General features: G+C 34.9%; 1 protein-coding gene across 1 annotated transcript in view; it reads left to right on the forward strand.

Moving 5' to 3' along the window:
• Positions 1 to 9,878: 9,878 nt before the first annotated feature.
• Positions 9,879 to 15,885, forward strand: part of LOC129000958 (zinc finger protein 64-like) — a 31,070-nt gene continuing 25,063 nt past the window's right edge. Inside the window, exons 1-4 of the mRNA XM_054428056.1 lie at positions 9,879 to 10,098; positions 12,958 to 13,473; positions 14,894 to 15,061; positions 15,368 to 15,551. Coding sequence (XP_054284031.1) covers positions 12,996 to 13,473; positions 14,894 to 15,061; positions 15,368 to 15,551 — 830 coding nt within the window. The 5' untranslated portion in view covers positions 9,879 to 10,098; positions 12,958 to 12,995. The remainder of the gene's footprint in view (positions 10,099 to 12,957; positions 13,474 to 14,893; positions 15,062 to 15,367; positions 15,552 to 15,885) is intronic.

Raw genomic sequence — 15,885 nt, forward strand, 5'->3', positions numbered from 1 at the left:
TAAATTAAACGTTTCGGTTCTGGTTTTGGAGCGAGTCCAAGTTCTTGCAGTGACTAATACTTCAAAGGAAGGAAGGTGGGAAGATTTTCATACTACTAATAGCCTTCTTTGAATTCAGCGTGAAAAATACTGGGTAATTTCTATAGTTTCGGCCATTTAGGGGAACCAAACAAATTTTTAAAAACTCTTCTATCTCATCATTTTAGTAAACTATGATATTATTATTTGAATAGAAGTTAAATGTCAAGGAAAAAAATACCGCAAATTTTTATTTTTGGGATAGCATTATATTGACCAAGGAATACTCTCAAAGTGTAAATTTTCCCGAACAAAGCTCGGTCCCCAGCTACTTGTCAAACAACGCAATAATGTACGTTATTTCATAAAATTTGTACCTGAGAAATGTACAAATGGAAAATGCATTTCTCGTAAGTGTAAGCAAATCTTAAAATGATAGGATTTGTAATGATACGATCTTAAAACGAGCAATTCAGTATTCTTATTCAAAACACCAAACACCCGCCACTGGATCAAAATGTGCCCGCACGGCGCAATCCGGCACGGTGGGAAGCCCCTCTCGTACAATTTAAATTACGTACATAAGCCAAAAATAAAAAATATGATTTAGAACATTTCACTTTTTGTATACAGAATCCACTGTTTTTAAATTAACCTGACCAAAAAATAAAATAAAGTAGTAGCCGACAAAAAAAGTTCCGTGGAAATTTGCTATGTCACGTTTCATAAAACATTAAAAATAATCGACTTTATTTGAATATTTAAAATGAAAAGTACCGGGGGACCGAGCCGTGGCTCAGTATGTATATTTCGATTGTAAAAGCAATATAAAGGAAACTCGTGTTTTCTTTATAACTAATTTCGGCTTTTATTGTTTAAGTTTCAGTGGAATTTTAATTTACTATGATGTAACTATGATGTTTATTTTAATCTTACACATTTCTGTTATTGTAAATAAATCATAGAAATTAAAAAAAAAATAAAAGTAGTATTTTTTTAAATACGTTCCTAATGAATGAATTAATATGCTATCACAGGTTAATACAGTAGCAATCAACTACACAGCATTAAAACAGCACAGTGTATGTAAGGGGTGTGATTTATTTCTTGGTACTAAATTAAGTCATTCTTCAAGTATAAGTAAAACTTCAGCATGGGAATACTCTCTAACGTACTATCATATGATGGATTAGCTGAAGGCAGATAAGTCCGAATCAAGCTTATATTGCTTACTATAAAGATTGTTGTAATACAATTAACTTTAACTAGTGGTCGTCCAGTGGTCGAAAACTCGACCAAAAATATGTAATGTACAGGTTTCAAATGATTTAGGCCTAAAACTTTTTTTCCCCGTGTGAGTAACTAAGGACTTCTGGATAATTTAAATATGATATTTATATGTTTCTTACTCAGGAACAATGCCGTTCCGGGACACTATATAAATGGACGTTAACGTGATTATAAATTTGCATTTTACATAGTCAAAATACAATAGGTATTGCGCAACCGTGATATGTTAAGTCATTAACCTTGGTTTACTAATAAAAACTACACCGTATGCTTACTCAAACAAAACAAAACTTGCTTACTGTACAGCAATAAATCACGTAAAGAACAAAACAAAATGAAAATGTAGACTAGAAGACTACTGATACCGTAGTCATCCTAGGCTACTACTACATGATGTTTCAGAACAGAAGTATGGGGATAAAAATATTAAATAACTCATAAAACACCATAAAATCATAGTACTGTACTTAAGTCTTTCTGGTAATAATAACAATGATAAAAATAAGATAAAGATTTTTTTTTTTTTTTTACAAAGAGGTTGGCGGCCTCTTTTAACCTTGCATTTGCCCGTCCACATAGACTAAGCGCCCGTGCGTGGATCGTTAACAGCAAAGCAAGGAGTGAGCCAGTACAGTACAAAGGTGAACTGTACTGATAAAATGTTATCGGCAGTGACCAGGATCCGAACCCACGACATCGCTGCCTTGGGCCCGAAGTCCGCGACGCTACCGACTGAGCCACCGACTCACTAAAAATAAAAATGATGTAAAACACCTCTTATTATTTCTCTTTGTTCTATTATTTCTTTGGTTTCTCTACATCCACAAGTTGTCATGGTTACTAATCACCCAACGACCCAACCACAAAATATTGTAGTGTTGTGACAGCAGACAGAAGCAGACGATTGTCAGTATGTCAGTGTCAGTGCAAGATTGTCAGTCTGTAGGTGCGAGCGTATAGGTTGACCTTGACGATACTGATCGATATTTCTCCGTTTTGCTTCCATCTTATTTTTGTTAAATGAACTGTAATATTTCAATAATTGGGAACCTACGGCACATAAAAATTACCGTAAATAGTTAAATATATCGTTCATATCGAAATATTAGACTGAAAAACACAGTTAATAAAACATTTTCTTGGGATTTGTGAGGTTATATAATATATAGGCATCATGATGATGCGACTCCAGTTAAGCGAGGTTCTACTGTATTTGCAAGTTAAAGTTACAAATAGAAAACCCATTATGGTTTGTATTCAATGACCGATGTATTATACAAAATAAATTATAACTTATTTTGATATTAATCAGCAGCATTTATTACAGCTTGCAGCACTTATTGGTATATATAAATATCCCAGTTACTATTAGTAAAAAAAAAAAATAAAACACAAAATTGTGTGGCCATTCAATTTTTATAAAACTTAAATCGTAAAGTCCACAATCTGTACATTGTTAGAGAGCGAGAGACAGAGAGAGAGAAAGAGAGAGAGAGAGAGAGAGAGAGAGATTTGATAAGGAATCTGAAAAGTAAACAAATAATCGTTTCTGGCGTTCGTTATATTGTACCCCCCTCCCCCCCCCGTATTTACACTCGTGACCACTTTTTGTTGCTTCCTTATCATTCATCCGTCCCAAAATATAATTCATGTAATAGTTTGTTTGTAAAATTGAAATTATTATAAAAATATTTTATCTTTCGAGTGTAGTTTCATGGTATTCTTATCAGATAGAATAATATCGTTGTCATATGTAATAGTTACTCCTTCGCGTTACGCAATTGCGTAAAAAACAGTTCCAGTATCTCGGACAAGATTCACGTATATTTCTCGAGATAAAGAAAATCCGTATAGTTCCCGGTCCGTGGAAACACTGTAAATACTAGGATAAAAAATATTGCATAAAGGAGAAGTTGACTAAAATTTCAACTGAAGGTAAAAAAAATCAAAATAACTTAAAATATGAGATGATGAACGGGTAGGATCAAGATTCAACCAATTATAATTAATTAATATTCGACGATCCTTATTAGAGGTGCATCATATTTATTTGGAGTATGAAAATGTTTAAACATTAACACGTAGTTAATCACTATCCCAACACAAATAGTAACAAGGAGTAAACGAAGGTTACAGACCGCTGGGTTTTACCGCTACAAAGTAGGGTAGGGTGCCGTACTGGCTACACTACTCCACGATAGAACACACGATGAGACAGTCTCCGCATTGGTATTGCAGTTACGCTTATCGACACAGGCAGCAGCACCGGTTTGCTGTTTTCATACGTATAAAGTGCACGGGAAGCCATACCTGACTGGCTTATGGGAGAGCTGACTGGCTTTCGGGCGGGTGACTGCCACACCGAGTAAATTACCAGCGCACTGACTGCCAAACCGGGTGGGCACAAAAGTATATATATATATATATATATATATATATATATATATATATTAAAATTAAAACATATATAACAAAGTACCCTTTTAGTAATTATTTTATTTTTCATGACGACATGTTTCGGAACTAAGTCCATTGTCAAGTCATTTTTACCATAACCTCATTCTTTAAACTAACAAAATTAAAAATATAATCATATGTAAAAATAATAAAATATGTTAACTAAATCTTAATACATTTTGGTATTAATTTTTTTCATTATACTATATGAATGTTTTTCTTTCTTTCCTTAGTTTTTCAATTTTATCGTAGATAGGTTGGTTTAATTTTGGAATCATTGTGTTGAGTATGTTGTTCATTCATATAGTATAATGAAAAAAATTAATACCAAAATGTATTAAGATTTAGTTAACATATTTTATTATTTTTACATATGATTATATTTTTAATTTTGTTAGTTTAAAGAATGAGGTTATGGTAAAAATGACTTGACAATGGACTTAGTTCCGAAACATGTCGTCATGAAAAATAAAATAATTACTAAAAGGGTACTTTGTTATATATGTTTTAATTTTATTATATTAGTAGCCCTAAAAATGCAAGAAAATAATATATATATATATATATATATACGTCCGTAAACGTGATAACTTGGGTAATTTTTGTCCGATTTTGACGAAATTTGGTTTGAAGGTGTAAAGCGGGATAAACTTGAAAGAGTTGGCGAACCAGCATGATCAGGGGAACGGGGTTTTATGGGGTAAAAATTTCTTTTTCTCATTAGACCCTCAAAACGCAAAATTTCCCAGTTTCTCTCTAGACCTTTTTAAAGAGCTTAAAAAGAACAAATAATATAGTATATCAAAGTGTTTTTGTATAGTTAATGGTATTGGCGAAAATGAAAAAAATTAAAATTAAATTTAAAATTACGTTATTCTTATGGAGAATATTGTAAAATGTTGAAGTTTGCTTGTTTATGGATATATTTTGATAAAACTTGGCAAATTTATTTATTTTATACTAAGCTATTATTATTTTACTTTACTAAAAATCCACTTTATTATTTTCATTGTAGCAGCAAACCTAGGTACTCGTTAAACCTAATGTTAATTAAGTAGATTTAATTAAAATCAATTCAGACAAATTGAATTCGCTTAGTCGGCAGGTTTGTTGAGGCGGGGCTATTTATTTTGCGGTAGCATACAAAATGCAGACATAGCATACAGTTGAAGTGTCCCTAGCCAATTTGAATTAACATAATTTTAATTATTTCGTATGGCTTTTTTATACGAAGTAAGGGGTGTCTGATCATTGATGGATATTGATTCCAGAAAAAGTTTAATCTTGTCGTCATCTCTAGTTTACTGATGTTGATTGTCTGGACCGCTGGCCCAGGGTGTAACCCTAGGCCGAGGGTCAGGAAGGGCTCCGCCTACCGCCCCGCGCACCGCCCCCCTGGCCAAGGACCCTCCATCATCATTTCATCCTTCCCAGGTCATTGCGGGTTCTTGGGCTGCATTCGCCGCATGATTGAGAGATGAAAGACCACACTATCAATAGGTATATTGTAAAATTGTGAAATACTTTTTTCAATCTTTACTGTTTGGACGGTGCACAATGATTTATAAACAGTGTTATGGCAGATAAAGTGGAAAAATACAATTATTATAAAGGTTTAGCATAAACAAGAGTAGAGAAGCGTACATTTGCTTTTTTTGCTTGGCAATGAACGTGAAATTACAATATTTGACATGAAAAATAAAGAAGATTTTGTTTGAAATTGATAGAAGATGTACGATGTAGTAAAATACCCCCGTCGCAGCAAACCTGCAGACTAAGGGAATTTCCAAAACATGTTTAGATTTTTTTATATTCCCTATATAAAGAGAAGAACCCAATATAAACAGTCAGCTGAATTCCTTGTTTAAATAACACTAGGTGAACCCGTGCGAATTCGCACGAATAATAAATTGGGATATTAGGCCTATAGCAACGTCGTCGTTAGAAGTTGCGTCGTTGTATCGACGTTGGTCTTGAGCTTGATCGTTGGCTATTTGCATTCTAAGTTCTTTTCGATCTTTAGTGGTAGTATTTTGCAGGACGGAGCTCATCATGCTGAAAACTTGCGCGTATGGATTAATATCAACCAAATGTTGATTCAAAATGTGCATGAGTTCAGTGCTGCAAGAGCCATTAGCTTTGTTTGGCATTCTTCCTTGAACAGCGGTTTCGACGTCCGTGGATATAAATTTGGGCATATGTAAGATGCTCCCCTTCTGACGGTTGAAAGGTGCCAATCAGGTGATAAATTGTTTCGTGCACCGGTACATGAAAGGCCCTCCACCGTTGTTATGTCCTTCAATTTTAATTTGAGTGCTGACCATTGCGAGCGCAGAGTTTTACGATCTAATGTTCTCTTTGTAGTTTCTGCTCAAACGATTTGCTCCATTAAGAAGGCTTTGGATTCACTTTTAGTAGATTATCATTGAGTAGATTCACTTTTCCTTTATGACAGCAGAATGAAAATCCTTCGCCTCGTCCTCTTTGTTCTTGCTAAACATTCTTTAAAATGTAGCGCACCACATTTCTGACATTTTAATCCCATCTCGCCAAGTAAATAGTGCTGAATTCTTGTATTTGTCAGTGTAATTTTGTGAGTACACGTTGTCACTAACTGTTCCAGCTCGTCTGGGCTCCTTACGTTTTGCATTGCTTGCCGTATGTTGACTCGCAGTGTCCGACCGGCAATATTTCTTTTGTCGTCGGGTCCTTGGCATGTTTAAACGAAAATTTAATATAAAACTTTTCTCCCGTCGTGTCCATAACGTTTCTTTGCCGGGTTTCTAATTATTAAAAAAAAACATGCAAACTGTTTACATTTCAAAACCAAACAAAACAGCTGGGATTTAATTTTTGTTAAACTAATGTATTGACATCTGTTTCAGAATATAATAACATTCAAATCAATCACAATGTTATCCTTATGGAAGGAACTTTGAGGGCAGCCCACGCCCTTAAAAGATATATTTCGAAAATCTAAAGCCAGTTTGCACACCTACACACCTAGACGAACATTTTGGTATATAATATGTGGGGTTAAATCTTAAAACAAAAAAGCCTTATTGTTCACAAAGTTTCATGTCGCGTATTAAATATAGATAGATAGATTAACTTTAAACAGTACTTAGGTTTTCTGCTACAGTGAAAGTAAGTTGTGTTTCTAATGGAATGCTGATAGCTTAGTATTAAATAAACAAATTTTCCAAATTAAACCAAACTTTTTCCCTAAACCAGCAAACTACAACAACGTATTTATTCCCCTATTATAAGTATATCATGGGAATATTTGGTTTTCGCTTTTTTGGAATTTTCTCCGTAACTGTTAGACATACAACAACGATTCCGGGTATTAAACTAATGTTATTAAAGCCCTAAAAAATGCTTCAGAAAGAAAATGTAAAATGTAATGTTTCGAGGTCAAGAATGGGGGATTCCCTTATTTTTACTCCATAAAACCCCCGATTCCATAGTCCGATAACGCTGATGGTTTTGCGAACTCGTTCGAATAAACTTAGGTTTACACATTGGTACCAAATTTCATCAAAATCGGATCATTTTTGCTCGAGTTATCGTTATCGCGCTAACGGACATATGAATTTGAACAAATGGTTTTTTGTCCTCTGGAGACCCCAAAACGAACAAGTAAATCGCTCCCGGGCCCAGGTCTTAACATGCCCGGTAATACCTCATACGAGCATGTTAATGACATCAAAGGCATTAAAGGAAGCGATAAGATGTGTTTCATCTGCATATGAATGAATAGCACAATACCTCAATTGACTCTCAAGATCGGAAGTGTAAATCAAGAAAAGGATCAGCCCTAGGCAACTACTTTGCGGAACACCTCTAATCTTTGGCAAAAAGTCCGACGCTTTCAGATCAACCTCAGTCTGTTGGGACCTATTTTTTAGGTAAGAGGAAACCCAGGCACAGAGGTATGTAACACAGAGGTTACATCAAATCAGTAAATCCGCAGTTTAGCGAACAGTAGATCAAAATCCACCGAATCAAAAGCTTGTGAATAATCCAAACCTGTGACAAAACTCTCCCAACCCCTATCCTTAGCGGATAACAGATCATCCATGATATTCAAGAGTGCAGAGCTCGTACTGAAACCTCGACGAAAACCTGGCTGAGTCTCTGGAAGAATATTATCAGATTCTAAGAAACATGTCAACTGCTCAACAACAACCTTTTCTAATATCTTAGACATAACTGGGAGGATAGAAATGGGCCTGAAATGAGAAACACAAGTAAGTAGGATTTGATTGTTTTGCCAGTGGAATTGGAATTAGTATACTTGTTTTCCAAACATTAGGAAAACACCCTGTAACCAAGGACAGATTTACTAAAATGACAAATAGCTGAGGCACAGTACGGACACAAAGACTTGATCATGTCGACAGAAATTCCATCCGTTCCCACGGCTCGGGTGGTGATGTCGTTCATGACTGCCTTGATAATATCCAGTCACAGGTTCGAAAGAAAACCCCTTCTTCACGTCATTACTACTGTTCTGGTTGGTTATAAAGTTCAATTTGTCCGCAATAATTCAACAATTATTAATTGTTATTATTATTAGTTCCCATTACTACAGCTGTTTCGTGCTTTTTAAAAGTAGCACATCTTCAGGTCAAGAATGTCTTGCTAATTCCTCATGTGGAGTTCGTCAAAAATATAAACAAATAAACAAACGGGGGACACATACGGGCATGACACACACGAAAATACATTTAATAAACTGGTCGACGGGACGCTGATTCACGAGACACCGGTGGAGGGCCGGTGAAAGGTAAGTCGCGACTGTCACGTGTCGGCAGCGTTGACCCCTACCCATGTGCTATCCTTATCTCGTTCTTTTCTTGTCTGCTTATTGGTGATATGGATGGCGGTGTTATGAATAATGTTGGATTCAAATGACAATTTCTCGTTCAGGATGTTTTGTGGTGGAGTTTTTGACTTTTTGACAGTCACACCAACCGCATAACCATAAAATCGCTGCTTATAATAGTGTTGTACACCGCCTACTCTCCATCTCATCGAGCCCAACTGATTACATCGATGAAGTAAATGTTTTAAAACACATCGCAGTCGCCAATGGTTACAACAGTTCCCTAATTGATAAACTGATTAATAAACAAAAGAATATAACCAAGAACCAACCACAAGGCAACAAAAGATACATCAGTGCAGATTATGGCGTTGTATTAAATCACACCTTAACAAATGAACTCGCAAAAAGAGATGTCATAGTAGCTTTCAAAACAAAGAACAAACTTTCAAACCTGATCAATGAAGGAATAAACCCCGATTCTGATAAAATGAATAAAACTGGAATTTACAAAATTAATATGTGATGATTGTCCTAATTGTTATATAGGTCAGACAGCAAGATCGTTTTCCACTAGGTTTAAAGAATACATCCCAAAGAAAAATAAAAAATCAGCCCACGCAAACCATCTTATCTCCTCCAACTACAATTACACAAACATACATAATAACTTAGAAGTGGTAAAATTTTGCAGCAAAGGACGTTACATGGACACTGTTGAAGAGTTCGAAATTTATAAAGCATCAACAAGTCAACCACAAAACATCCTGAACAAGAAATTGTCATTTGAATCCAACATTATTTATAAAACCGCCATCCATATCATCAAAAAGCAGACAAGAAAGATAAGGATAGCACAGGGGTAGGGGTCAACCGTGGGATTAAAATTAAAATTGAATTTGAGGCATTTGTAATTTTATTTTATGAACAGAACTATTTTTTTCGATTAGTAAACCTTCATTAGATTTTTTCATTATCAGCAAGTTTGGTTAGGTTACAGTTTAATTTTATAGTTAAAACATTTTTATGAACAGCAAAATTTTTTTCGATTAGTAAACCTTTATTATAAGTCAATCAGAAGCCTCCAAATGATACTGTTGGCAAAACCAATGCTGAAATAAAAATTGTGCAACGCTCGAAAACGCGTTATAAACGCGAAATATAAACGCTGCATTGGGCATTGGGCCAGAATCAGCTGTTTTGCTGCCGCGTCGCGTGTTTGTTGAGTTTAGAGTTTTGCTGACATGATTTTTTGCATGATTTGTTTCTTGTATCCTTTGATCTCTAAACAATAATAAAAACAATTAAATCACAAACATAGGTTTAGTTTGTATCGTGTTTATGGATAACATACATAAATTATGGAATTTGATTCTCATGTTAATCAAATTTATTAAGGAACAAAACATTTCAGATACCGTTTAGGAGTAAGAACTCCTTAGTGAAAACAGCCATCGTAAATATTTTATTTTTGAGGTTAGGCCGGTTAGGCTTAAGTGGAGGTAAGTAATTAACATGATAACTCAGATAAATCTAACGTAGCTCCGAATTTGTGTTTTTAAATTGCTGAACAATTAATAAAGCCACCATACATAAATGAAGAAAAGTTTAATTAACACTAAGTACCGCCTCTTATCTAAACTTACTGAAAGGAAACTGTTTGCATTTGATCTGCTTAAATAGACTAGCCTATTTTAATCTGGAGTTTCCCTTTTTTGTGTTGAATTAGGTACAAACATACTGAATTCGGTAAGTTATTGCATTGACAATGGCTATAGACTGAATGATCAGTAAATATTCCTACAGAAAGAAGCCTTTGAACATTAGGTTAATGTTTACGCAAACTCAATTATCAAAGTTTAAATGCCAATAGGCCTAGACCTTAGGCAGAAAAATTAACAGTTAGGCCTAGCTTATGTAAGTTAGGTAGATCAGTTATGGTACCTTAGTATAATTCGGAGACCACTTATTTTGGAGGGATTTTGTTTTACCGGAGTCCAAAAATAACTAAGTTACATAATGGGGAAGAACATACTTTAATTTACTTACCGGTACTGTCCAAATTTGACACGATTACGATTAGCGGCCATTTGAGTCCTGCCTCCCAGACGGCAATGATGTCAGCGAGGATTGAGTTGAATGCGTCGCTGCCGCAGGCTGCCAGATGTACTCCGCAAAATAGGTATACAGCACGCTGCAGCGGTTATGTTGGTTTGGGTTTTCATAAATATGTTTGTAGTACTTTCCTCGTTCCGTTGTGAACTAAACGATACCAGTGAGTCATCATTAAGGACACTGACGTAGATACAAGGCTGTGACAGGTGATGCGCACGCTCCGGTGAACGACCTGATCTTGGCCTACTTGGAGGGGATTTGGCAGGCGGGTACACTTCCATATCTGTTGGCACAAACAACCGAATGAACATATTGATCAATCAAATGAAACAATTTGAATAATCAACATTACTCATTCGGTTGTTTGTGCCAACAGATATGGTCGTGTACCCTGGCAGGCAAAAGTATGACTCATCTGGTATCGTTTGATGCATAGCGAGACGAGGAAAGTCCTACAAACATAAGTTAATTTATGATAACCCAACCTAACATAACCGTCACAGCGCACTTTACAAGGGTGGCCTCCGGTTACTCTACATTTAGGCCTACTCTACAGTTACTCTATAGTTAGTAAAGTTACTGATCATTTACCCTATTTCAAAGCTCAAAGTGTTTAGGGCCCATGAGTTTTTTGCAATCACAAAGCACAAATATTATTTGAAAACATTAAATATTTACTTAGATGGGTATTAGTCACAAATACTAGAAAAATACTGGTATGGATCATAAACATAAATAAATGGCGTTTTTGGCCCGAAAGTAAACAACACCCCTTTACTAAGAGCATTAATTAACATATGGTTTTGTTTACTTTCGGGCAAAAAATGTCATTTGTTTACCTATGTTTATGATCCATACCGGGACTTTTCTAGTATTCGTGGTATTAGTTATTAGATGGGTTAAGCTGCTTCTGCTTGTGCTGCTGTAACTTATTCAGTAGGCCTACCGTACAGCTAACATTTCTAATGTGTTCATTTTACGCTAAGTGTTGATTTTTTTTTTAAGAGGAAGTGGTCAAATCCCATTTGCCATAAATCGAACCTGTCTCTCTTGTACAGAAGTCTGAGACGCTAACCACTAACTTGATTGCACAGTTCTGTAGAGAACCCACGATATAATATTGGATGAAGTAGGGCCTATTAGTTGTATATACAAATCGTATTGGATGTACCTACTATTTACGCAATATAAATATTGAATTATCTACCTATAGGCTAGAATACAAATATTTTTCAAAGCCATAGGATCCAATACAACTCTTTTACACTGTGCTGTGGTGGTTTGGTTATTTTAGCTTTAATTTTGCCATTGTGTATACACATACTAGAGCATATATACTCAATGGAGGTTACCGTTACCTGAACAGCGCTGTTGCAGAGTAGCGTCAGCAGCCCAGTTTTGTTCTTTTATAATGTATTTTCAATACTATATGATTTAAAGGTCCTCAGAGGTGCCCTGTACTACCGACCAACTACTGCGACCCAAACTATGTCGCTAAAATATGAATCAACTATTAGCATTATTTGTCACCTCCTATACATGTGTAGCATATTCCTAAGAAGGCTTTTTAAAAATAGAGTAGTGGACTGTATATGAAGGGATGATTAGTTTAATTTTGGTTATAAAAAATGATGTAATGGGCTTTTGGTTTCAATTTAGATACAGTTAAGTAGTTAAGTTACCACAAATGATGTTCTGGAAGATATGGTAGAGGATGCACGAGTATGGCCATACTTTTTTTTTTTTTGTGAACTTTAAACCTTATGACGACCATTCCATTGAATAAATCAATGTACGTTTGACCTGAAGATGTGTTTTTACAACACGAAACGGCTGTAGTCAATTAACTACAAACCAGGATCACTTGAGGGATACAGGTAATTTAAACCTTTTATTGTAAAAATCAGTGATCCAGAGGCTATACCATAACAATGCAACATAACCAAACCTAAATGCCGCAGTGCACTGTAAAACAGCGGCAGTCTTTTGTTAAGACCAATTACAGAAATTCAATATATAGATTCAACATTTTTATCAAATGATTAGATATTTTAATACATTTTTATGAAGTTAACATTTCATCTGATGATATATCATTGGTTCTCTGTTGAATTAGACCTTTTAAGTTATCTTACTTCAATATCACGCTGTTTTGTTTAATATCTGATGTATAATAGTTCAATGTAGTAGTATGAGTCGATCAATCGATACTAGGAAGCTAATTAAAGGAATGTGATTATTTTCAGACTAACCTGTCTCTGATTACCACTGAACAAATAACTGAATGAATTTCACAAAAGATCTTCATGTATGTGGAGTTTGCAAGAAGAGTTTTAACGACCTAAACTTTTTTCTTGAGCACAAATCTCAATGTTCCTCACATAATACAATTGTATTCTCTCCAAACCCTCATGATATTTCATTGGATAATGGCTTTTTTTGTAATGAAGCCGTGTTAGATTTGACTGTACTGGACAATGGATCTTTTCTGCCCATTTTACACTGTGAGAACGAGGAAGTGGTAAGTGATGCTGCTGACAATCAGTCTCCTGATCAAGTCTTCCACGAGAGATTATCAGAAAAAACTCAAACTAGCTTAGAAAGCAGCTCACTAGTTCAACCATGTAATAGAAGTGATAAACAATTAGAAGTAACTAACTTAAAGACACCTGAAAAACAATCATCAACAAAACCTGTATATAATGATGTTCACAATGACATAGACGTAACTCTAGCAGTACAGGAAAATCCTTCCAGAAAATGTAAGTTAAGTTTTAGTTATTATCCCTAAAAAATTAGCCTAACGTTTTAAATTAAGAAAACATACCTATAGGAGCTTCTAAATACAATTCTTGTTATGATCTTATACAGTATTGATAAAGGTAGTTTTTGGAACCAGTAGCGGCAATTGAGAAGTAGGCGGGTGTAAACCACTCGGAAGGCATGGATAATATATTATGAATACACTATAATTTATTTATTAACACGTTCGCTACCGAGCGTCGCATGTGATGCCACGGTCATTGCCACGGACCGAGGTATACATTTGAATCTTATAGACCGGCTGTCACTTGGTTAACAGTAGACGCAGACCACAGGATAAAACCTATTAAACAGTGATAATTTACTATATAATAGGTTGCAATTGTGTTTGCAAATAATCTTGTATTTTTATATTTTTGATAACCTTTAGTAATGTCACATATTTGCGACACCCGGTCCATAGCGAAGACATTAGTTAAATTTATTATAGTTTTCTTGAAAAAGCCCAAACGCCGCATATATGCGACAATTCATTTTTGTTTTTGTTTTTAGGTGATAGTAAGTAAAAAAAACAGATTTTTCAAAAACAGTTTATATTGAACTAATATAAAAGCTACATGGGATAATTGCATTGTACAAAAATGTCATATCCACAGACCAAGCGGTGCAGATGTGCAACAGACATCCCGTAGACCACTGCAGAGAATTTAGTAGGGCTTTCTAATAGACCGTTACAAATATATGTGTTTTAATAACATTGGAACACAGTATTGGCGTGTTTCGAACTGTTAAGATGTTCAATATACTTTACATTAGAACTCCAAAATCTATCCGAATCAATTGAGACCGTAACACCATCGGATAATCAAACAGTAGGATTATTGGATTTTACCAGAATTCGAGTAATTTTACAGAAAAGTAGACTATGCTAGCTGCGATGATTTTTGGATTTTGCAATAAATGTCGAAGTTGTTTTTGTTTTCGTGATTTTTTTTTGGGAGACAATGACAAAATGACAGCAAGAGTTTTTCTTCTTTTTTCTTCTTTTCTTCTTTTTTTCTTTTTTTCTGCTTTGCCTTCTTAACAAAGATTCTAATTACTGTGGTTTTAGGCAATTTTTTAATTAATTCTCTCTGTTAGTGATTCGGATAGTTGGAGTTCTAATTTACGTTCAATTTGATTAATAATGAAATTGGCTTGACTGATGTCTTGTAGCATTGTAAATTAGAGATATAGGCTAATAATTTAATTAATGATGAACACTCTTTAAAAACCTGAATAATCAAGGCACCTACATTGAGCAACATTACATGGTTGATAAGTTTAAAAGAATCATAAAGAAAACATCAAGATTTTTTATTCATTGGATTTTATTTATCAAGCTTTAACTGCAATTATGTATTCAACCTTTTTTTCCAGCTCCAAACTTAAGCATAAGCACAAATATTGTGGAGAAAACACAGCGATATGGTGAGGATGTGAGAGAAAAGACTGTTAATAACAAAAACAAGAAAAATATTTGTAACATTTGTAATTTTGTCAGTACCTATCACAAAGACTTGGTTCGACATATGCGAACACACACAGGTAAAGTAGTTTAGCTATAAACAATATTTTTCTCGACTATGGTAGAATGCACTACAAATCAAGATATTATATTTAACCTTCATATTTCAATAAAAGATAACCTTTAGCTTAATACTTCTTTGACTCCTTATTTATTAATGCAAAATAGCTGAATTTAGATTTTTTGGAGATAAACTTAGGTGTAACATGACAAAACACAATTGACATATTCCATCGATATTGAATATTAGGCTGGATCTAAATCTGCTCGTTAGAATAGATTAAGTTACAATAATAGAAAAACATATGGACACTTTTCTTTTTTAGGTGAAAGACCATATTTATGTTCTATTTGCGGAAAGAAATTTGCGAGACAAGATAAGCTGACGTCGCACAAACGTATTCACTTGGGAGACAAACGATACAAATGTCAGCTATGTAACTACGCTACTACTGACGGTGGTGCGCTCAGGAAACACTCACAAATACACACAGATGAACGGCCTCACAGGTAAACAAAAATCTAATATGCACTTTGATACAAAAAAAGACGTGTTATATGCCTGATATGGTTTGATGGAGAACCGATGCATTTGTGTGTAGACTTGGTGAGGTAAGGCCTCCTCGAGCCCCAACACCAATGGGGTTGCCAGACTTCTTCAGTCATCTGCCTGAAGAGAATCCAAACACCACCCATGCTGCCCAGTCAGGTTTGGATGATTTCTATGACAAATTGCCTTCTGTGTGTAAAGTAGTCTACTTTAAGAAAAATAATTCATATCACTCTTAATCACTCTTAAAGAATATGAAGCGTTTCAGAGGAGAACAAGCGAAGCCCTGGCTGT

This window comes from Macrosteles quadrilineatus, unplaced genomic scaffold, assembly GCF_028750875.1.
Source record: "Macrosteles quadrilineatus isolate MER2022 unplaced genomic scaffold, UCM_ALF_1.0 Scaffold_8__2_contigs__length_117827958, whole genome shotgun sequence".
In the NCBI taxonomy this organism is placed as follows: domain Eukaryota; kingdom Metazoa; phylum Arthropoda; class Insecta; order Hemiptera; family Cicadellidae; genus Macrosteles; species Macrosteles quadrilineatus.